At 42.4% G+C, this 24,606-nt stretch overlaps 1 protein-coding gene across 1 annotated transcript in view; it reads right to left on the bottom strand.

The window, feature by feature from the left end:
* Window positions 1–750: 750 nt before the first annotated feature.
* The window catches only part of DDX41 (DEAD-box helicase 41), a 34,987-nt gene continuing 11,131 nt past the window's right edge, over window positions 751–24,606 (bottom strand). Inside the window, exons 10-17 of the mRNA XM_069763959.1 lie at window positions 12,039–12,201; window positions 11,580–11,711; window positions 8,058–8,129; window positions 6,526–6,622; window positions 3,871–4,020; window positions 2,587–2,658; window positions 2,390–2,500; window positions 751–2,087 (exon numbers count right to left, since the gene is read on the bottom strand). Coding sequence (XP_069620060.1) covers window positions 1,951–2,087; window positions 2,390–2,500; window positions 2,587–2,658; window positions 3,871–4,020; window positions 6,526–6,622; window positions 8,058–8,129; window positions 11,580–11,711; window positions 12,039–12,201 — 934 coding nt within the window. The 3' untranslated portion in view covers window positions 751–1,950. The remainder of the gene's footprint in view (window positions 2,088–2,389; window positions 2,501–2,586; window positions 2,659–3,870; window positions 4,021–6,525; window positions 6,623–8,057; window positions 8,130–11,579; window positions 11,712–12,038; window positions 12,202–24,606) is intronic.

Here is a 24,606-nt window from a genome sequence, read left to right as displayed (position 1 = left end):
CCGGCTTTTCTCTGTAACAGCGCTGCGTATTTCTCGCAAGTCACACTGCTGGTCCGTGTGTAATCCGTATTCTTGGGGCTTCCATAGACTTTCATTGGCGTTTTATTTGCGCAATACGGTGACAAACGCAGCATACTGCGATTTTCTACGGCCGTAGAAAGCCGTATAATACTGATCAGTAAAATACGGCAGATAGGAGCAGGGGCATAGAGAATAATTGTGCCGTATTTTTTGCGAGTTTTACGGATGTAGTTTCTGCGCTCTTATGTCCGTAAAACTCGCAAGTGTGACGCCGGCCTCAGGATAAGCTGGCCCAGACACACCAAGCCTGGTGTTTTGTACACTTGTCTTGAGGACGTGTGCTCTGGAGTAGAAATTTAGAGCATCGAGTTTGTGGACACCATCTGCTCTTAGAAGTTACAGATCGGCCTTCCCTATTTTCAGTGTGCTGCTGTAAAATACAGAACGCCAGGAATATTTTAGTCCAGGCACCTAACAATGGAGGTGATGCTATAGAAAGAGCCTAGCTTCTGTCACTCCACTCCGTTATTTCCAGTATTCAGCATCGGAATAGAATTATTTTTTCAGAGATTGAAATGGCCCTCTAAGAGTTAAACAACAACAAAAAAAACAAAAAAAAAAAAACACACAAGTTCATCTGGTTCAGCCTATTGCAATATTGATAAGGAAGGTGAATACCCACATATAGAAAAAGTCTACCAAATTCAATATCTGGATCAACAACCCATCTCCAAGACATTTGATAACCGTCACTTTTAATATTGTTAAAAATCATTCAAACCATCCAGGCTGCTTTTAAATGGTTTTTCTAAATTCATCAATTCATGCAGTATGTTCCATGGACTCCCTGTCTATGCTGGTAGTAGAATCCCATGAACCCATGTTGTTTTTCCAATGTGGTAGATTGATGCCTATTGCACCACAATTACCATTTACATATTTAAAGAGACAATGCACAAACTGAAATATATAAAAAAAAGTGTACATTTGCTCACACAGAATAACAAATGATTTTAATAATCTTAAAAAGACTGTCCCAAAATACAGGGCTCTGAAAGGACCAGTTAGAATTGAACGGTGGCCACCTTTGTGTTGGTCCGCTGAATGCAGTGCTTGGCAATGGCTGGCAGTGTGATAAACAGTAAAGTGACGCGTATGCTCACCCACCGTTCCCTTCTGTCACATTACGGCCCAAAAGGACAGAACGCCTGCAATCAGAAGATTAGTAACTATCCTAGGTGGTAATGTGCAGACTGGGATAAAGCATTCAGCTTAAAGCAGTGCTGGAGTGGTGCCACTGCACTCAGTCTTATACTTACCAGTCGCTGTCTTCATCTTTTGCCAGTGTAGCACTGGTCAGTTTCCAACAGTCTGTGACCTGCTGGAGCAATCTAGAAGTCACTTCTCAATGTAAGTCTACAAGAGTCAGAACGGAGCTCTCATAGATTTACACAGAGCTTGTAACGGTTACCTCTGACTTCTGACAGTCAGGGGCTGTGGCCACAAGAGGGCGGTGTGGGACCAGAACGGTGCTGGGAAGAATGGAAGACAGCGGCTGGCAAGTATAATACCAGGGTCAAGGAACTTCGAGTAGTAGCGCTGTAATAAACCATGCTGGAGTAGCGCAGTAAATTATACAGAAAAATAACGTCCATGAAATCAGCAGAAATTTCACGCTTTTCTTCGGTATAAACAGTAGACAAGACAATGATGGATTAACACAGCAGCAGCTAAATAGAAACCAAACAAGATTATCTACCGACGTGCTGGTTTTTGGGGACATATGTTTTTTTTACTCATTTTATATTTTAACAGATAAAGTGTTTCACAGAAACCTGAGATTTTGCCCCTGTAGAGTAGAGGCAACGAGATAGCATACTACAGTCAAGGTTGTGATTCCAACCAAGTTCCATATGTAAAGTTCTTCCATTAAAAGTCCATGGAACTGGTGGCCAAGTAGTCCTTCCTTCCAATGGTGCTGACTTGTTTGGTCTGCATAGCCTCCAGTTTGGGACAGTCCGTAATACGATGACCCAAACCTCCACAAAATGCACAGCCGCGTTCACCTAGGAAAAGAGTAGGCACAATTACCACAGCACAGCTTACAGGGCACCTCACTGTCCTGACTGTGAAACTAGGACGGCCTATTATCTAGTCCTTGTATCTACAAGACAGGCCTTCAAAAGCTAAACACTTTCTGGGGTAGGCACCACCCTTTATCATAATAGGTTCCTAGCCTAAGATGAATCAGTTACAAACCTTCATCTTTAAAATTCAGTTCCTCTCATTTGTGTGAAAATCCCTAAAGAATGAGTTACAAGGAGACACAGCTAACCCATAAAATGACAGGAGAGGCTTTATTACTCACCTCCAATGTCCAGCATGGTCTCATCACTGGTGTTGAGTACCTGCAGGACAGGGGGCACTCGCTGCTTCGCCTCCATAAGTAGAGCTTTCAAGTCCATTAATACAGACTCATCTGTGGGAGAGGGAAGGTTAATTACAGAAATCAGGCAGCATGGCCATACACAAATGCCCACATATCATCTCTGCATGAACACTTACCACATGCCTTGTTGATGAAAGTGGTAGCGATTCCTGTGTTACCAGACCGCCCTGTACGTCCTATTCTGTGAACTAGATATGAAGAGATGTAGTTAGCTGAAGATGCCACATATACCACAGGGACAGACGATACAAGACCCCATACACATGACAAAGCATGCCTCTGTATCTTATCAGGATAGAAGATATGAGGGGTGCTATTCATATACATATATAACGGTGGGAACGTCACTCTGCCCAAAGCCTTTATAGACTGCGCAAGCGCGACGCACCGCGCTTGCGCAGTCTGGACAAGAGTGACGCAGCCGAACTTACTTATCCCCCCCCCCAATATACCGGCCATGGGGGCTCCACACACCCGTGTATCCCCCATAATATAGTGGCCATGGGGGCTCCGTGCTCTGCAGCTCCGGTCAGGGTAGATGTAGAGCCCAGCGGAGCTCCAGGACCTTTGATGATGTCACCAGCATGTGACCAGTGACGCGAGTGGGCGGAGTCAGCCCTCGCTGTGCTGGCTGCAGGGGTGCTGTATTCATTATAGCCAGCGCCGCACTCAGGCAGTAAGCACAGCCGCACTCGCGCAGCACAGCCGCACTCGCGCAGCACAGCCGCACTTGCGCAGCACAGCCGGAGAGAGAAAGATGGGAGCAACATATGTCAGAATGGAAACAGGAACAGGCAGAATGGGTGCAGCACATTACAATAGAATGGGGGCACAGGATGGGAGCAGAACATGACAGAATGGTTGCGCAGGATGGGAACACCACATGACAGGATGGGGGCAGGATGGGAGCAGCACGGGAGCAGCACAGGACAGAATGGTTGCGCAGGATGGGAACACCACATGACAGGATGGGGGCAGGATGGGAGCAGCACATGACAAGACGGGGGGCAGGATGGGAGCAGCACATGACAAGACGGGGGCAGGATGGGAGCAGCACATGACAAGACGGGGCGCAGGATGGGAGCACATGACAGGATGGGGATGCAGGTTGGAACAGCACATGACAAGATGGGGGCCCAGGATGGAGCAGCACATGACAGGATGGGGACGCAGGATGGAGCAGCACATGACCGGATGGGGACGCAGGATGGAGCAGCACATGACAGGATGGGGGAGCAAGATGGGAGCAGCACATACCAGGATGGAGACTATACCAATATAAATGCTCGCCACCCGGGCGTAGAACGGGTTCAATAGCTAGTTCATATATAATGTGGTCTGCAGTAAAGCAATAAAGCTCCTTGAAGTGCCTGCATCATCACCAGGTATTCAAACCTCACCATAGTTCTCAATTTCTTCAGGCATATCATAGTTAACAACATGCTGGATAGCTGGAAAGTCTAAACCTTTGGAAGCAACATCTGTAGCGACCAAGACATCTTTTTTTTCTTCCCTGAAAGCCTCAATAGCTTTGGTTCGCTCTTCCTGGTCTAAAAAAGAATAAAACACAGTTAACACATAAATAACTTTTCACTTCCTTTTGACAGCAAGCTGCTTAAACTCTCCTACAGGTAGGGTGTCCTCCTGCCAGAGACCGCTCCAGGGTCGCATTTTGGTATAGCATGCAGAAATAACCCACTTTAGGGCTCTCAGAGACCAGGGTCTACAAATGGTCCTTGTCATTGGAGAATTTGTCTCGACTCTCTACAGCCTTTCCCCAGATGTTTAGGGGGTATTCCGGCAGTCTGTAGTGTACAACATTGGATGGCAGTCTGTGATGCCCGCAACCCAGTATATACATTTAAACAACTGCACCACTGCTACCTGTCAGTTATCCCATCTTCTTGCAAGCATGTAATTTGTGAACTAATGTTGTAGGCTTTGTATGTTCTCGAAAGGATAACCGGCTCTACGTTTGTTGTCAATCTCTTCTCCATATCTACAAAGGTTACAATTCAGTTATAACTACAGCTTTCTGCATCTTTCTTTATAATCTGTAGACTTTAGATAACAAAAGATAATGATGTGTAGATTTTGGGAAGACTATCAGGAACAGCACAAGTTTGTAGCAAATAAGTCATGCCAGACTTAACTAATCTCCTCCTATGATGGAATCACTGACTGGGTGGATCAAAAGCATTTGATAAAAGATCTCATACTATCCTTATTGAAAAAATGACCAAGTATGGGATTGACACGGCTATGGGTTAGGCTATGAGTTATGGATTCATAACTGACTGAGTGATTGTCTTCAAATAGTGGGAATAAATGGTTACACGTCAAATTGAAAGAGTATTTCAAGTGGGGTATCATCAGGCTCTGTTCTGGGCTCAATGTTGTTCAGTGATCCAGATAAAGGAGCTGAAGGTAAATGGATCAAATTTGCAGACGATGCAAAGCTAGGAGGGATAGCTAACACTAGAGAAGGATAGACAGCAAGGATTCAGAAGGATCTAGATAAACTTGAACAATGGGCAGAGACTAATAGAATGACATTTAACAAGGAGAAATGCAAGATTCTACATCTGGGCAAGAAAAACGAAAATTTCATATATAGAATGGGAGAAATAGAACTAAGCAACAGCACGTGTGAAAAGACTTGGGTGTACTAATAGATCACAGACTGCACATGAGTCAACAGTGTGATGTAGCAGCAAAAAAGGCAAACAGTGATAGGATGTATTAAGAGAAGCATAGAGTCTAAATCACGTGAAGTAATTATCCCCCTTTGCTCCACCTTGGCCAGGTCTCGTCTGGACTACTGTGTCTAGTTCTGGGTACCACATTTATAAAAAAAAAAAAAAACAAAAAAAAAAAAAACAAAAAAAAAAAACACAAAAAAACCACACATTGAAAACTGGAGCAATTTCAAATAAGAGCGACCAGGATGGTGAGCCGACTGCAAAGTATGTCCCAAACGGAACGATTAAAGGATCTGGGAATGTTTAGCTTGCAAAAAAGGCGGCTAAGAGGAGACTTAATAGCTGTCTACAAATTTCTCAAGACATGTCACAGTGTAGAGGGATCATCATTCTAATTTGCACATGGAAAAATGAGAAGAAATGGAATGAAACTGAAAGGGGGAAGATACAGATTAGATATTAGAAAAATCTTTTTGACAGCGAGGGTGATCAATGAGTGTAGCAGGCTGCCACAAGAGGTGGAAAGTTCTACTTCAATGGAAGACTTCAAACAGAAACTGGACAGACATCTGTCTGAGATGGTTTAGTGAATCCTGCATTAAGAAGTGGGTTGGACATGATAACCCTGAAGGTCATATCTAACAAACATTCTATGATATATGCTTCTTAAAATGAGAGAACTAAGGCCTAGCTAATGACCAAAAAAGTTAAAGGGAACCTGTCACCCCCAAAATCGAAGGCGAGCTAAGCCCACCGGCATCAGGGGCTTATCTACAGCATTCTGTAATGCTGTAGATAAGCCCCAATGTATCCTGAAAGATGAAAAAAAGAGGTTAGATTATACTCACCCAGGGGCGTTCCCGGTTCTGTTCTGGTCCGCTGAGCGTTGCGGTCCGGGTCCTGGGCCTCCCATCTTCTTACAATGACGTCCTCTTCTTGTCTTCATGCCGTGGCTCCAGCGCAGGCGTAGTTTATCTCCCTGTTGAAGGCAGAGCAAAGTACTGCAGTGCGCAGGCGCCGGGCCTCTGACCTTTCCTGGTGCCTGCGCATTGCAGTACTTTGCTCGGCCCTCAATACGGGTAATTTAATCAAGATTACTACCCACAGTATAATCAAAATGATATAGACGCAAATCTAATTACAAGGGCTGTATAAAAAAAATATTTATATGTCTGCATTCATCCAGAAACACCCCCACACTAATCCATGGGCATCACCTGGTATTGCATATTAGCGCCACTGAGTTGCAATACAACTATTGGACTGATGTTCTGTTTTCGGAAAAATGCAGCCATGTTTTTCCAATCCTAAACAACTCATTTTAAATAAGGTACATCAAAAGATTTCACAAACCTTTGCCTCCATGTATGGCTACTGCCTCCACTCCCTTCAATAGAAGATACTCATGGATAGCATCTACATCAGCTTTCTTCTCTGCAAAGATCAGCACCTGGAACAAGATGTACAAATAGCATGACAAGAAAGGTTGGAGAAACAATCTATGACCGCATCAAACCATGTTATACTGATATTGTAGCCGTTGAAAGCCTTTCTATCTACTAAGTTGATAATCTGCAACTGCATTTGTTAAAAGATGCATAATATAAAGCACACCATCTCTAAAGACAATGGTTGACTGTCAAATTGATCATTCTAAAGACTTTATTGACTTCTAGTGTGGTAATAAAGTGCTATTTTAACAGATGAAAAAAAAAAAATGTTCATCACTTCTGATCAGGGATGCTGCTAGGCTCACGGCACCTGGTGCAAAAGCTTGTCCCCCTTACCCAGATCAACTTCTAAACTGGGACAGAAGTTGCTGCCCACCAATAACCGAATTACATTGCTGTTTTACTTAAAGGAGTTGGCCACTACTTGGGCAATGCCCTCAATCACTATGTTCCAAAACCTATACTCATCTCTGGTGTCGGCACCATTCCGGCAGTGTCTGCACTTGCTCTACTGGGGCTCATCTGACATTATTATGTCACCTGGTCCCTGCGGACAATTCTCCAAATGTCAGACACATTGGAAAGAGGAGACAGTGAAATGCCTTTGATTGGCTGCAGGGATCGAGTGACAACGTCACGCGAGCCCCAGGAGAGCCAGTGTCAAAGTCGCATGAATGGCAGCAGTGGTAAGAATAACTAATTATAGCAAACTGGGGAACTATGGTGATTGAAAAGGGGTTGTTCGAGTAGTGGACAACCCCTTTAAAAGGGATTTTCTCAGGAGAGACATTTATGGCATATCCATAAGATATCGTCTAGAACAATAGAAAATCCATAGAGTATGTGATAAATGTCCCTAGAGAGACATCATTTTTACAAGACCCATCGATTAGTGGTGTAAACAGCGAGAGGGGAGAGTTAGAAGACCTGGGGGCTGCACCATTCAGATTTCGGTTTCCTCCCTGTACTGCTGCACAGTCCTCAATGATCAAGCACAGTCCTCTCAATGATCAAGCAGAGTTTTTCATCAAAGCGCTCTGCTCAAACAATGCTGAGGAAGTGGATTTTCCCAATGCCAAAAACCAGTGGTGGTGAAGTAGGCAGGTTGGCCCCATCTTAGCTTCCTAGCTGCAGTTGAAGAGACCCCAATAAACACCACATCAATGACTAATGGATGTTTAATACAAATGATATTTGAGGTTGCCCTCTTTTCTCTCTCTAGCTGATGCTGTAATAATTTGTGTGCAGAGTTAGTGTACCAATTACAAGGAACCATGGATAGGTAGTGAGACACTCTCTCTGATACTTACAGAAGCCTGTACTTAAGGCAAGGCTCAAGAGACAAAAAGAGAAGGTGCAGGACGAAGTAATGATTATAGGCATCACACATCATACATCAATGTGTCCTTTAGAAAACCTTAAAGTGCTACTCACAGGAGGTGGCGTCTTCTGCAGACACTCCAGTAAGTAAACCATCTTGGCCTCCTCCTTGACATATTCAACTTCCTGAAAGGAGGGACAAACCAGAACATCAGTGGCAAAGATTTTCATGACACAACATTTTTAAAAAAAGAATATTACTAGAATAAACATTCCAGCAACAACGTCGGCCTCAAGCACACAGCAGCTCTATTTGCAAAAGTGCAGAGACGCGCTGATTCCCAGAAGTTCTGTACTCGGTCACAAGCTGCGGCACCTGGGGGCTCATTTACACGGATGTACAGCAGCCATATTTTACGGTCTGCTTACATCTGCAATTAATTGCCCAACAGCAGGGAATAACGAGGAATGTAAAAGCTGGCCAATATATGCTCGTGATTATGGTATATGGTGTGCATAAGTTCTAATAAGGAGATTTTCATCCCTAAACAATATTTACAGCATCTGTTTTGAAAAGAAACATGTTGCATAGTGTCATACTCAAAGAAAAAAAACAATAAAAAAATAATTTTGTAACTTCTGTATGCCGCCATGTGAAATCATACACAGTCTGACAAAATTGGTTTGGCTTCAAGGCCAAAAACCAGACCACTTCTTTCTAATACTGGGCAACCTAGTAACATACCGTAACTACAGTTTTGATTCTGCTACGAAATGTCGATGTATGTGTAAAAACAGAATAATAAAGGGAACATTAAGTACAATTTTGCATCAAAAGATACTATGTATTTCGTTGGATGTTGATTTTGCATCCCACTCAGTTAAGCAATCACTGGAGAAGGACATCATGGTTGGAAAAATAGAAGGAATAAGGCGAAGAGGAAGACCAGCAACTTAATGGTTTGATACTATCAAGACAATAGTGGAGAAGACCCTGGTGGATCTATCTAGACTTGCATCAATCCTCCTGAGTTCAACCATAAAGTTGCCATGACTCGAGATCAAGACAAAGACCGTTAATAATAATAATAGCCACAACAACAACTGCCAGCTTGACTATGTAGATGCCTTCATGGCACAGGGTAAGTGCGCACATTGTGTATCTATTGTGGATTTTCATAAAATCCACAGTATAATATGGCACCATTAGCAAGTCTCATTTATACCATTTAGAAACATTTTCATGTGATCTCCAGTCTGACAACCCTTCCAGTACTTGCACTCTCATGTAGACAAAGTCAGTCTCCAATTCTATGTTAACAGGAGCATCAAACCCTATGTGCTGCTCTCAGACCCCTTACTACCCAGTTGTGCCCTCCTTTTCTCTATGAAGGTTCCATATGGGTGAAATGCATAAATATGCCTAAAAGCGTTGTCTTTATTGTAACCAATCACAACCAACAAACATATCACATACCACTCAAAAGCTGGGACACACTTGTTCCTGCAATGGTTTATGTATTATTAGACTGTGCATATTTTAGATTCAGATTGAAGGCTGCAAAACCATAAAGCAATATATGAGGAATCAGAGTAAAGAAATGCTAATGAAACAAACCAGAGTATGTGCTAAACCGTCCTCACAGTACCCCCTTACTCTGATGACAGATTTACATCCCCCATGGCATTCTCTCAAGAAGCTTCACCAGGTAACCTGGAAAAGCATCCAGTGTGCAGGTATGCAGAAATCTATTTGTGGAATTACACCCTTTGGTTTGCGACCATCAGGTGTGTTTTCCAGAGGCAGCGTTGGTACACAGCTAAATACAGTGCTCAGCCCTATCACACAACTGATGTAAGCCAGAACATGGCAAAACCACTCAACTAAGAGAAATGAGAGTCCATCATTACCCAAAGACATGAAGGTCAGCCAATCCACATAATTGCTAAATCCTTGATATCTTCAAGTACAGTCAAAAAAACCATCAATCACTATGATTAACCTGGCTACCATGAGGCCCAGGAAAGGACTGCTCTGCTGCGGAGGATATCAGAGTTACCAGCACCCCAGAGAACAGCCATCATAAATTATGCCCAGACGTCAAACAGTAGACACAGCTTAACATCAACTGTATAAGAGAGAAGAAGGACTTTATGGGTAAATTGCATTCAATAACCGACTACTGAGGAACGCTGACAATAAGACACTTGTTTGGGTAAAGTAACACAAGGACTGGACATTAGATCAATGGAAATGTATTCTGATGAGTCAAAGTTTGAGATTTTTGATAACGGCAGCCATGTTTTTGTGAGAAGTAGGAAAGGTAACTGGATTGTTTGTTCATGTGTAATGCCCACTCCGAAGCATGGAGGGGACATGTGATGGTGTCTGGATGCTTTCCTGGTGAGTCACTTGGTAATGTAAGCCAAATTCAAGACAGATTAACCCCGCATGGCACTACAGCATTCTGCAATGACATGGTCCCACTAACTTAGAACTAGATGGGATGATTTAATTTGTGTTACAATAGGGCAAGGACCCAAACCACATCTACAGGCCAAGTACGGGCTATGTGACCAATAAGTAGACGAAGGGAGTGCTTTGCCAGATGACATGGTCTGCACAATCACCGGAGCTTTGATTTGGTCCGCACAGTGCAGGTAAAGCAGCCAACAAGCTCTCAGCACATCCAGAAATTACTTCAAGACTGTTGGAAAACCAACCCAGGTGACTCCCTGAAGAAGCTGCTTCAGAGAATGCCAAGGGTGTGTAAGGCTGCCAGCAGAGGAAAAAGGGGGTGCTTTGAGGAATTCATCTATGGTTTAATACTTATTCTGGTTTGTTTCACTTTACTTTCTTTGCTTACATGTGTTCTCTTGTGGTTTTGTTGCCTTCAGTCTGAATCTATAATGTGCACATTCCAATAAGAACAAGGAAAACTGTTGCATGAACAGATGTGTCCACACCTTTGACCAGTACGGTGTATTGCCAATAAAAACAACAATCCTGGAGCCTCCAGTCTTAACGTCAATTTCTGACATTCCTCTTTGAAATGTATGAGCAAATTGCAAACTGGGTCTTATTGTTCCTCTTGTTCAAGGGGTATGTCCAGTCTAACAGTAGAAGCAGTGTTTGGGCAGTGTCACAATGCGGTTGTCAGGACAGACACCACGCTCGTAGAGCTGGACATACACACGAGCTTGTTGCTGGAAAAACTTTCATTTGTCAGACACCATTCTCTAAAGGCTATCATATACATAGGTATACAGCAGACAGAAATGAGAAAGCTACTGCTAGATACCTCGGACAGCAACTAGTCACCCAAAGGATCTTTCTGGTGCCACCCCCATCATATCTGTGGGACGAGAAACAAAAAAGCCCCCAAACACATTGGGCCTTAACACCCAGATGTCAATGTATTCATATGCCAAGGACCCCTTCAAACACACACCTGACCGATGCAGGCATTCAACTGCATAGATACCATGTAAAATTACAAGTACTCGCAATTCTAGGATCCCAATTTACAATTGTGTGTCCCACTGACAAATGAAAAAAGTCAAGCTCAATATTCAAATATTCAATGCAAACACGCCCGGCAACGCCTATTAAGCAAGTACTTCAAGATCGCTCACCTGTATGACATCCAAACTGGCTGCGCCTGCTCGCCCAACATTGATAGTTATTGGCTTTACTAGAGCACTTTTAGCAAAGTTCTGGATCTTCTTGGGCATAGTGGCACTGAAAAGTAGAGTTTGTCGCTGACCCTAAAGAAATAAGCATCAATGAAGTACAGTTCTTAACAGAAAAATACATCTCATAAATGAAAGTATTAAAGTAAAAGACTATTAGAATATTCATCACGTTTTCTTAGAGAACCAGTGCCATTTATAAATTAATAATTACCAATTTATGCAAATGGATTCAGAAATCAATTAAAATGCGGCTCACTGGTCTAGGCTATCAATATGCTAATAAAAAACATTGAAAATTGGGTTACTGATATGCTTTGTGGCATTGCGCAAAATCTTTAACTTTATGAAAGTATAAAATATGCGGAAAGCAAAAATACATATTCAATCAGAAAAATGTACCTTAAAGTAAGAAAATATTGTCCTAATGTCTTCTTCAAAGCCCATGTCAATCATACGATCAGCCTCGTCCAAGGCAAGATACCTGCAGATATCCAGGCTCACCATCTTTTTCTGAAGCAGGTCCATGAGCCGCCCTGGAGTTGCCACCATCATGTGCACACCTCTGCAGGAAGAATAGGTTTTCTTTCATATGCATGTATAGTCACACACTATGTGCAAAGTACTACAATTTCTAAATATACAGTCATGGCCAAAAGTATCGTCACCCTTGAAACTGTTCCAGGAAATATTTAACCCCATATTTCTCCCAGAAAATTAATGCAATTACACGTTTTATTATACACTTTTATTTCCTTTGGGTGTATTGGAACAACACAAAAAAAACACAGATAAACATGGCAAATTGGAAATAATTTCACACAAAACCCCAAAAGTAGACAAGACAAAATTGTTGGCACCCTCAAAATAATATTTGGTTGCACACCATTTGGAATAAATAACTGTAATCAATGGCTTCCTATAACCATCAACAAGCTTCTTACACCTCTAAACTGGAATTTTGGACTATTCTCTTTTTTTGCAGACTGCTCCAGGTCTGTTATATTCGAAGGTGCCTTCTCCCAACAGCAATTTTAAGATCTCTCCACAGGTGTTAATGGGCTTTAGAGCCAAACTCATTGCTGGTCACTTCAGAACTCTCCAGTGCTTTGCTTCCATCCATTTCGGGGTGTTTCTTGAAGTATGTATGGGGTCATTATCCTGATTGACCCATGACCTAGGACGCAAACCCAGCTTTCTGACACTGGTAACTACGTTGCAACCCAAAATCCTTTGGTAATCTTTAATTACATTATGCCTTGCACACAGTCAGGGCACCCAGTGCCAGAGGCAGCAAAACAACCCCAAAACATCTTTGAACCTGCACCATATTTTGTATAAATCATTTTATTGGTCACAGCAATAAAGAATAAAGGTAAACAGTACAAACTGGTAAATCTGTGCAATGGTAGGCATTAATTACAGGTCGAACAAGAGGAGCATTGTTACATCAATTAAATCTTATAATCTAACTGTGTGGTTAATAAAGCTATTAGCAGTCCCGAGAATATGAGATAATAACAATATAAAACATCCGGGATAGTTGGTAACCATTGATATGTTCTTTTGTATTCATTCAGAATAATATATATATATATATATAAATAAATAATAATAATAATAATTTTATTTATATAGCGCCAACATATTCCGCAGCGCTTTACAAATTATAGAGGGGACTTGTACAGACAATAAACATTACATCATAACAGAAATACAGTTCAAAACAGATACCAGGAGGAGTGAGGGCCCTGCTCGCAAGCTTACAAACTATGGGGAAAAGGGGAGACACGAGAGGTGGATGGTAACAATTGCTTTAGTTATTCGGACCAGCTATAGTGTAAGGCTCAGGTGTTCATGTAAAGCTGCATGAACCAGTTACCTGCCTAAGTATGTAGCAGTACAGACACAGAGGGCTAATACTGCATAAAGTGTATGAGAACATGATGCGAGGAACCTTTTTTTTTTTTTTTTTTTTTTTATTATAAATAGGCCACACAGGGATCGTTAGGTTAATGCATTGAGGCGGTAGGCCAGTCTGAACAAATGAGTTTTTAGGGCACGCTTAAAACTGTGGGGATTGGGGATTAATCGTATTAACCTAGGTAGTGCATTCCAAAGAATCGGCGCAGCACGTGTAAAGTCTTGGAGACGGGAGTGGGAGGTTCTGATTATTGAGGATGCTAACCTGAGGTCATTAGCGGAGCGGAGGGCACGGGTAGGGTGGTAGACTGATACCAGGGAGGAGATGTAGGGTGGTGCTGAGCCATGGAGTGCTTTGTGGATGAGGGTAGTAGTTTTGTACTGGATTCTGGAGTGGATGGGTAGCCAGTGTAATGACTGGCACAGGGTAGAGGCATTGGTGTAACGGTTGGTGAGGAATATGATCCTGGCTGCAGCATTCAGGACAGATTGGAGCGGGGAGAGTTTTGCAAGAGGGAGACCGATTAGTAGAGAGTTACAATAGTCCAGACGAGAATGAATAAGTGAAACAGTCAGAGTTTTTGCAGAGTCGAAATTAAGAAAAGGGCGAATTCTAGAAATGTTTTTGAGATGCAGGTAAGAAGAGCGAGCCAGTGATCGGATGTAGGGGGTGAATGAAAGGTCAGAATCAAGGATGACCCCAAGGCAGCGGGCATGTTGCTTTGGAGTAATGGTGGAACCGCACACGGAGATGGCAATGTCAGGCAAAGGTAGGTTAGTAGAGGGAGAGAACACGAGGAGTTCAGTTTTTGACAGGTTTAGTTTCAGATAGAGGGAGGACATGATGTTAGAGACAGCGGTAAGACAATCACTGGTGTTTTCTAAAAAGGTCGGTGTGATATCGGGAGCAGAAGTGTATAATTGGGTGTCGTCAGCATAGAGATGGTACTGGAAACCAAATCTACTGATTGTTTGTCCAATAGGGGCAGTATACAACGAGAAGAGTAGGGGGCCTAGGACTGATCCTTGAGGAACCCCAACAGTAAGGGGAAGGTGAGAGGAGGAGGAACCAGCAAAACATACAGTGAAGGATCGGTCAGAGAGATAGGAGGAGAACCAGGAGAGAACGGTGTCCTTGAGGCCGATGGAGCGGAGCATAGTGAGGAGGAGCTGATGATCCACAGTGTCAAATGCTGCAGAGAGATCCAAGAGAATTAGCATGGAGTAGTGACCATTAGATTTAGCTGTTAGTAGGTCATTAGAGACTTTAATGAGGGCAGTTTCAGTAGAGTGTAAAGAGCGGAAGCCAGATTGAAGAGGGTCGAGAAGAGAGTTATCTGAGAGATAGCGGGTAAGACGGGAGTGGACCAGGCGTTCGAGGAGTTTAGAGATGAAGGGAAGATTAGAGACAGGTCTATAATTAGCGGCACAGTTTTGATCGAGGGATGGTTTTTTAAGTAATGGATGTATGATGGCATGCTTAAATGAGGAGGGAAAAATACCGGAAGTGAGGGAAAGGTTGAATATTTTTGTTAGGTGAGAGGTGATAGCCGGGGAAAGGGACTGGAGGAGATGTGACGGAATGGGGTCACTGGTGCAAGTGGTCGGGCGCGAAGATGCAAGGAGCCTGCTTACTTCTTCTTCTGTAACTGCTTCAAAGTCAGAGAGTGAACTAGATGCAGTGGGGGAGGGAGGACAGTGCATGGTATGAAGAGATTGGGAGATGATTTCCTGTCGAATGTGGTCAATTTTTTCTTTGAAGTAATTGGCCAGATCGTCAGCACGGAGATCCGTGGTTGGGGCCTGCTCTCTTGGGTTGAGTAGGGACTGGAACGTGTCAAAGAGACGTTTAGGGTTATTGGACAGGGAGGTGATGAGGGTGTTGAAGTAGGTTTGTTTGGAGAGGTGAAGGGCAGAATTGTATGTCTTTAGCATGAACTTATAATGGATGAAATCTTCGGGTAGATTAGATTTTCTCCACAGACGTTCTGCGCACCTGGAGCACCGCTGCAGGAAACGTGTTTGCAGCGTGTGCCACGGTTGTTGCCGTCTGTGCCGAGTTGTTTTATGTATAGGAGGAGCAGCTTCATCCAGAGCACTTTGCAGGGTTTCATTGTAATGCTTCAATGCAGAATCAGGACATGAGATGGAGGAAATAGGGGCCAATGAGGACTGCAAGTTCATCATAAGTTTCTGGGTGTTAATGGCCTGTATGTTTCTATAGGTGTGGAAAGTGGGGGTGACCTGAGCGGGATGGCAGTTCTTGATAGAGAATGAAAGAAGGTTGTGGTCAGAGAGCGGGAGAGGGGAGTTTGTGAAGTCATCCACTGAGCAAAGTCGGGAGAAGACCAAGTCAAGGGAGTTTCCATCTTCATGTGTTGGAGAGTTAGTATGCTGCGAGAGGCCAAAAGAGGAGGATAGAGATAAAAGGTGAGAAGCAGATGGGGAGAGGGGAGAGGCAATGGGGATGTTGAAATCACCCATGATAAGGGTGGGGGTGTCACAGGAGAGAAAGTGTGGAAGCCAGGTGGCAAAGTGATCCAGGAACTGATGAGAGGGGCCGGGAGGACGATACACCACCGCCACTCGCATGGAGAAGGGGACGTAGAGTCTGACCACATGGACCTCAAAGGAAGGGAAGACAAGTGAGGGTACTTGGGGGATAACTTGGAAAGTACATTTGGGTGAAAGGAGCAGACCAACGCCTCCACCTGCTCTGTTGTCTGATCTTGGGGTATGAGAAAAGTGTAGTCCACCATATGAAAGAGCAGCAGCAGCGGTGGTGTCTGACTGCTGGATCCAGGTTTCAGTAAGAGCCAGGAGATTAAGAGAATTAGAAAGGAAGAAGTCATGAATGAAGGAGAGTTTATTACACACAGAGCGAGAATTCCAAAGGGCACAATTGAAAGAGACAGCAGGCATGCAGGGAATATTAATAAGGTTAGAGGGGTTTCTGGGTGTAGCAATTGGGAGGTTTGACTGGCTATAATATGGGGGGCCGGGGTTTGGAGATATGTCTCCAGCGACTAGGATATAAAAATAAATATAAATATATATAATCAAACTGGATATGGGGAAGACAAACATAGAAAGTCAGAAGGGGGAAAGAAAGAAGGACAGGAAGAAGAAGAGAGGGATGGAAGAGGGTAGGGGGAATTCAGGGAAGGAGTGTGGCTGCCTCCGTACCCCAGCGGACAGAACGCATGCCAAGAAACGGCCCGGAAGTACACGAAAACAGGTTATACAATGTGTCAGGTTCTGGAAACCCAGAGGTCTAGTTCAGGAGTTTCCCTGATCCAAGGGGCCCATACATTGTAGGTTTTTTCTGCGTTACCTGGTGATTGGTTTATCAACTGCTCCATTCTATAGATGTTATTAAGTTCTGCCACAAATTCTGTACGGGAAGGAAATTTTTCTTGTTTCCAAAACCGAGGAATTAGATTTCTGACTGCAGTAAGAAAGTGTCTGAGGATACCCCTCTTGAATCTAGATATTGACAAGTCGCATAGAGACAACAATGCTATACTTGGTGAAGGTTGGATCTGTACGATAGACAGCTTATTATGAAGTTCAAAGACAGCCAACCACAAATCCTTTATGGGCGGGGCAGTCCCACCAGATATGCATGTAAGAGCCTATCTCTTTTAGACATCTCCAGCAGGTGTCAGGGGTCGTGGGGAATACCGCATGCACCATGGCGGGGCATCTATACCATCTTGCTAAAATCTTATAGCTCCTCTCCTGTGATACCGCGCATAATGACGATCTTGACGAGAAGAGAAGAATTTTTCCCCTGTCTTCAGATGACAAGGGCCTTCCCAGATCGCCCTCCCATTTCGAGAAAAACAATGGCCAACCCTGCAGTGGAGCCCTCCCCTCTTGAAAGATTTTATATAGCAGCGAGACAGTATGATCCGGGGGATTTGCTGATATGCAAAGCATCTCAAAGGAAGTTAGCGGCCTGCTGATATTGGTTTGTTTAGAGATTGAGTGGAAATAACTTTTTAGTTGTTCATAGAAGAACCAATCAACAGAGTGTGATTCTTCCTCTGGGAATAATTCCCTAAGGGACTTCATACCAGTTTCTTTTAAGTAGTCGTGAATGATGGGTTTGGAGTCTTTTCTCTTATGTAGAAATATCTCTCTATTCAGCCCCGCCGGAAAAGCAGAATTGTCATAAATTGGAATTAAGGGGCCCGGGAGAGTTGTAATCTGAAGGTCTTTGTTTCGGTTTTTAATAAGAAGCAGTATGTTTCGTGTGAGGAAGGGTAAGTAGGAGCCTGGTCCCAGCCCCCTGCCCCCTGTCCAAAGAACAACTTGGGAGTCACATCCATTAAGATCGTTTTCTAGGTTTACCCATTTTTTGTTGTTTTTACTGTGATAAAGGTCTAGGATACAAGTTCCCATTGATGCGTAGCTATAAATTGCGAGATCCGGGAGACCCAATCCACCTGTCAGTTTAGATCTACTTAATGTTGTGTATGAGATACGGGCCCGGTTATGAGACCAAATAAAACGAGTAATCATTTGTTTGAGGCGGGAAAAGAAAGAAGCTGGTAGGTATAGGGGGATTGTTTGGAAAAAATATAAGAGGCGAGGCAGGAGGTCCATCTTAACTGCATTGATCCTACCCAGCCAGGACAATTGGAGCTTGTGCCATTTCTCTAAATCTGAGTTTGTTTTCTGTAGGGTTGGTGCTAGGTTGGTTTCGAACAGCTTAGATGTTTTGCTTGTAATTTTAATACCTAAATAAGGGAATCAAAGCACCATTTAAATGGGAAGGTCTTCCTAAGATGATCTACCAAAGGGAGTTGGAGTGAAATGTTTAGTATTTCGGATTTATGAGAATTTATTTTAAAGTTGCTTAGGAACCTGCACCATATTTGATCATAGGCAATGTGTTCTTTTATTTGTAGACCTCATTCCATTTTCGGTAAACAGCAGAATGATGTGCTTTACCAAAAAGCTCTATTGGTCCACCAGACGCTTTTCCAGATGGTTTCTGGCTTACATACATTTTGGCAAACTGCAGTCTCTTATGTCTCTGTGTCTCAGTGAGATCCTCCTGGGTCTACTGCCATAGCGTTTCATTTAATTCAAATGTTGACGGATAGTTCGCGCCGACACTGAAGCACCCTGAGCCTGTAGGAAAGCTTGAATCTCTTTGGAACATGATTGGGACTGCTTATCCACCATCCGGACTATCCTGCGTTACAACCTATCATCAATTTTTCTCTGCCGTTCAACGTCCAGGGATATTAGCTACAGTGCCATGGGTTGTAAACGTCTTCATTATGTTGCGCAGCGTGGACAAAGGTCGAGATCTCTGCAGATGGACTTGTGACCTTGAGATTGTTTATATTTTTCAACAATTTTGGTTCTAAAGCCCTTGGAAAATTCTCTTCACCTCTTTTTGTTCTCCATAGTTCGTGTAGCAGACACACAGAAACAATGCAAGGTTTGAGTCAATTTCTCTCCTTTATCTGCTTCAGGTGTTATTTTCATATTGCCCACACCTGTTACTTGCCACAGGTGATTCTGAACGAACATCACATGCTTGAAACGGAGGAGGAGAGGCTAACCTGGAAGGAAGGGGGGATAGGAATTTTCCTCTCCTCTATGAAGAGAGTGGAACTTTAACCCCTCAGCGCCTCACCTTCCCACGTGAAGGTACCATGCTCTTCGGTTGGTGCTTCTTTGTTTACCAGTAATTAAGGAAAGGTGCCAATAAATCTGTCCATGCCATTTTTGGGGCTTTGTGTAAAATAATGTCCAATTTGAATATTTCCTCAGTTTCTTGTGTTTTTCCAATACGCACAAAGGAAATAAACAGGTGTATAACAAAACATGTGAAACTTCAATAATTCTCTGGGAGAAACATTTCATTTTCTGGAGCAAAATCAGGGTGCCAACACTTTTGGGCAATGACTGTTTAAAAAAAAATGCAGTTTAGTGATTATTAAACAGGGGGTACAAAAATGTTTTGAAATTCAATTACATTACAGAAAGAGGTCTACACAAAGTAGAGACTAATGACATACAAGCAGGACCAAACACCTCTGGTCAAAAACAATTAGACTGAAGGAAAGAAATGAATGAGAACTTCTGACTTCACAAGTGCAGACGTCTCACCCACGAGTCTGTAAGTAGAGTGAGTAGGCCATTAGTGGATTAAGTTTCATACTATGATGCAAAAACTAGACAAGTGATCTGCTGATATTTCACACAATAGGGGGTACAGGCCTCTGCATGTTATTATAGTAAAGTACTCATGATTAGGATGTATCTATGTAAAATACTAGTATTCCGTATAGTTAGGACAACCAATCTCTCCAAACAGATACGGCTTGAACAAAGCAAAGCTTGGCCTAGTGTACAGCCGCACCATTGGCACAGTCTCACACAAGCAGAACAGATCCATATAACGTTGACAATTAGGGTCAAAAGACCAGAGGATGAGCCATGAAATGCACATATATTGCACTTTAGTCAAACTGTCCTCAGACCAAGGAGAAGACTATGGAATAGAGAATTAGCCTAGATTTACCTGTTTTTACCTCTGGTGCTATTTTCATGACGTTCCAGCTTTCAGAAAGCCATTTTTATTAGCGATGAGTGCATCGTTTTGCAGTAACTAGGTCCGGCGGCCACATCAGTATCCTGAGGCCACGGATAAGAGCCCTGTAAACCGCCCTCCAGCTGCCAGAATATTTGTGCCGCCTCAGATTTGTAGATCTGGCGCACATCTGAAGGAACTGGACCTTGTGAACTCAAGGCCTTATTATAGGATATCCAAACAAATTAAAAATAATAATAATCTTTGCAGTTTTGTGAGATTTGAGGACAACTGTAAGCTACGTATTCTTTTGGTAAGTAAGGTATTTAATACTCCTGATGAACCTTACTTATAACAGAGGACATACAGCAAGTGGTTATAGTAATAAGCTCTAAAGTGTTTAGCAGGGATATCTAATGAAGTCAGGGTGGATAAAAATCAATGTTTTAAAAAAAAAAAAAAAAAAATCAGATTTTTTTTATTTAAATCGATTTGTTTTTATTTAAAATCGGATTTTTTTCAATAAACTGCTTTTTGAGGAAAATATTTTACCATCCAAAGGTTCCTCCATCATGAGATAAAGCTGAGTTGTTTAACTCAGTAGAATAAAGGCTGTATATGTATACGAGATTAGAAAAAGAGTTGATTGATGAAAAAATTGCCCAGTTTATTTATGCAACGAACTCTTCTTTCCGTCTGACTGAGAACCCACATTTCATTAATATGGTTCAGTCACTGAGACCAGGATACAGTCCACCCAGCAGAGCTGATGTTGCAGGGAAACTGCTGGATCAAGTGTATGACAGAGAAATGGAGCAATGTGCAACAGTTCTGGAGGGTAAAATTGTTAACCTAAGTATTGATGGGTGGAGTAATGTCCACAATGATCCTATTGTATGTGCTTGTATAACAACAGAAGAAGGTAAAGTCTTCCTTGCACAAACAACTGATAAGTCAGGAAATGCACACACAGCAGAATACTTACAAGAAGTGGCAGTAAAAGCTATAACGACATGTGAACAAAAATTCAAATGTCTAGTACGCAGTTTGGTCACGGACAATGCTGCAAACGTATCCAAGATGAGAAGAGATTTAGAAGAGCAGGGAGGGAATACAAAGCTGCTAATAACATATGGTTGCAGTGCTCATTTGCTGCACCTCTTAGCCTAAGACTTAAGTGTTCCAGAAATAAAGGCTAATGTCGTTGAAATTGCTAAATACTTCCGTAATAACCATTTTGCTGCAGCAGCTCTGAAAAGGATGGGTGGAACCAAGCTAACGCTCCCACAAGATGTTAAATGGAACTCTATGGTGGACTGTTTTGAGCAGTATATAAAAAACTGGCCTATTCTGATGACACTTTGTGAAGAAAATCGAGATAAAATAGATGGCACTGTCACGGCCAAAATCCTCAACATTGGGCTTAAGAGAAATGTTGAACATATGCTGAGCTTCCTGAAACCCATCTCTCAAGCTTTAAACAAAATACAGAAAAATAGCTGTTTTATTGCGGATGCTGTTGAAATTTGGAAGGAACTGAGTGAACACTTAAAAACAGAACTACACATGGACAGAATTAAATTAAAAGCAGTAAACAAACGAATGGGACAAGCACTGACTCCAGCTCATTTTTTGGCAAATATTGTCAATATCCAATATCAGGGTCAAAACCTAAGTGCTGAGGAAGAGGAGTTAGCTATGACATGGGTATCCAGCAATCATCCATCTTTAATGCCAACTATAATAAACTTCAGAGCTAAGGGGGAACCATTCAAGAAATATATGTTTGCTGAAGATATTTTAAGGAAGGTCACACCAGTAAACTGGTGGAAGTCACTTAAGCGCTTGGATTTAGAGACTGTTCAAGTAATGATTTCACTTTTAACAGCAGTAGCTTCTTCTGCAGGCGTTGAAAGAATATGCTCTTCCTTTGGACTCATTCTAAATTGAGAAATCGGTTGGGACCCAATAAAGCAGGAAAGCTTGTTTTTCTTTTCCAGATTACGAATAGGAACAAAGAAGAAGATGATGATGAAGCTGACGACAAGTGAGCTACAGAGGACAGCAGGGACAGTAGTATTTAAGTTTTTCATGTGTCGGCTGGGCTGACAGTCTGTTTCTTATAATATATATATATATTTTGTTTAGCCAAATTAGTTAACAAACATGGATGTTTGTTTAAGCAAATAACTTATGCTGTAATGTTATTTTTTCAGTTGAATAAATCTATTTAAATTGTTATTAAGGTCAGGATTATTTTTCTCCTTCCTAAGTACAACAGAACAGTGGTGTCCAAATATGAATGATTAACCCATTAAACTGGGGAGAAAAAAGTAATATAAAAAGTGATTCTAAAAATCTTCATCTACTTGCATGTTAAAGTAGCAAGAACTAGTTTAGGTAGAAACTTTGATTTAAATCAGTGATTTAAATCAAGCCTTACTGACTAGTGATTTAAATCGTGATTTAAATCAATTAGATTTAAATCAAATCCACCCTGAATGAAGTTAATGCATCTTATATGACATATCCAACAACTGCTGTCAGGACCGAATTAGATCTTAAACTGGTGAAATGCATTGATTACGATTGATTCTTCACTATAAAATCCCCTTGTTTTGGGTCCGCCATTGGCTAAATGTGAGCACTTTTGTTTTCGTATAGCTGTGCCCTGTCCCAGCATTCCTAAGGTGCACATGATTGATAGATGCATTGTTGCATTAACATACACTTAGAAAGTGCACAAAGAGCTTAAAAATTTTTCCATTCACATTTATGAGCAATTTATCATGACAATAGACCAAACTAAGACCAATTTGCATTGTAGTGGAGGCTTGTCCAGTGCATACACTAAGTCCAATTCATTTTTCCGAAAGGCAGGGATCCTGACAATAATGTTAAAGGGAATCTGTCAGTAGCTTATCTGCTCATGAAGCAAGTCCAGAAATACCTTTACCTAGACCACCCATTCCTATGTTACCAAAACATCTGCGTTTGAATCAATAAGCAAATTAAACTGCACCATGGAAGCACTTCTCAGGCCTCCGTCTCTCCAGCTCTATTCCCTGCCCAGCAAGCTCATGTCCTGCTTGAAGCCACGTAACAAAAGCTGTCACAGGAGAAGGCAGCACCCAGTGGGGTAACAAAGCTGGAGTGACATGCTTGGGAAGAGCTTCCATGCATCCAAAGCACTTTACCATCATTTGCTTACAATTCAAACACATTTCTTGCTAGCCAAGGAACGCACTGGCTAGCTAAGATTATGTCTGGACTTTCCTGTGCAAGAGCTACATGCGCATATAAATAGTTTAGGGGCTTAAATTGTGATCACAGCGTTGCTTTAAGGTTTAACCCCTTCAAGTCGCGGCCCTTTTTCATTTTTGCGTTTTCGTTTTTCACTTCCCTCCTTCCCTGAGCCATAACTTCTTTATTTTTCTGTCAATATGGTCATGTGAGGGCTTATTTTTTGCGGGACAAGTTGTACTTTTGAACGACACCATTGGTTTTACCATGTCTTTTACTAGAAAACGGGAAAAAAATTCCAAGTGCGGTGAAATTGCAAAACAAGTGCAATCCCACACTTGTTTTTTGTTTGGCTTTTTTGCTAGGTTCACTAAATGCTAAAACTGACCAGCCATTATGATTCTGTAGGTCATTACGAGTTCGTAGACATCTAACATGTCTAGTTTATTTTTTATCCAAGTGGAGAAAAAAAAATTCCAAACTTTGCTTAAAAAAAAAAAAAAAAAAGTGCCATTTTCCGATACCCGTAGCGTCTCCATTTTTCGTGATCAGGGGTCGGGTGAGGGCTTATTTTTTGCGTGCCGAGCTGATGTTTTTAATGATACAATTTTTGCGCAGATACGTTCTTTTGATCGCCCGTTATTGCATTTTAATGCAATGTCGCGGTGACCAAAAAAACGTAATTCTGGCGTTTCGGATTTTTTTCTCGCTACGCCGTTTAGCGATCAGGTTAATGCTTTTTTTTAATTGATAGATCGGGCGATTCTGAACGCGGCGATACCAAATATGTGTATGTTTGATTTTTTTTTTATTGTTTTATTTCGATTGGGGCAAAAGGGGGGTGATTTAAACTTTTATATTTTTTTCATATTTTTAAAAACATTTTTTTTTTTTACTTGTGCCATGCTTCAATAGCCTCCATGGGAGGCTAGAAGCTGGCATAGCCTGATCGACTCTGCTACATAGCAGCGATCATCAGATCGCTGCTATGCAGCAGAAATGCAGGTGTGCTGTGAGCGCCGACCACAGGGGGGCGCTCACAGCAGGCCTGCATCAGTAACCATAGAGGTCTCAAGAACCTCTATGGTTACCTTCCTGATGCATCGCCGAGCCCCGATCATGTGACGGGGTTGGCGATGACGTCATTTCCGGCCGCCCGGGGTAGTTAAATGCCGCTGTCTGTGTTTGACAGCAGCATTTAACAGGTTAATAGCGGCGGGTGAATAGCGATTTCACCCGCCGCTATTG

The sequence above is a fragment of the Ranitomeya imitator genome, chromosome 4 (genome assembly GCF_032444005.1).
Source record: "Ranitomeya imitator isolate aRanImi1 chromosome 4, aRanImi1.pri, whole genome shotgun sequence".
Taxonomy (NCBI): Eukaryota; Metazoa; Chordata; class Amphibia; order Anura; family Dendrobatidae; genus Ranitomeya; species Ranitomeya imitator.
This window is presented reverse-complemented; position numbering and strand designations above follow the sequence as displayed.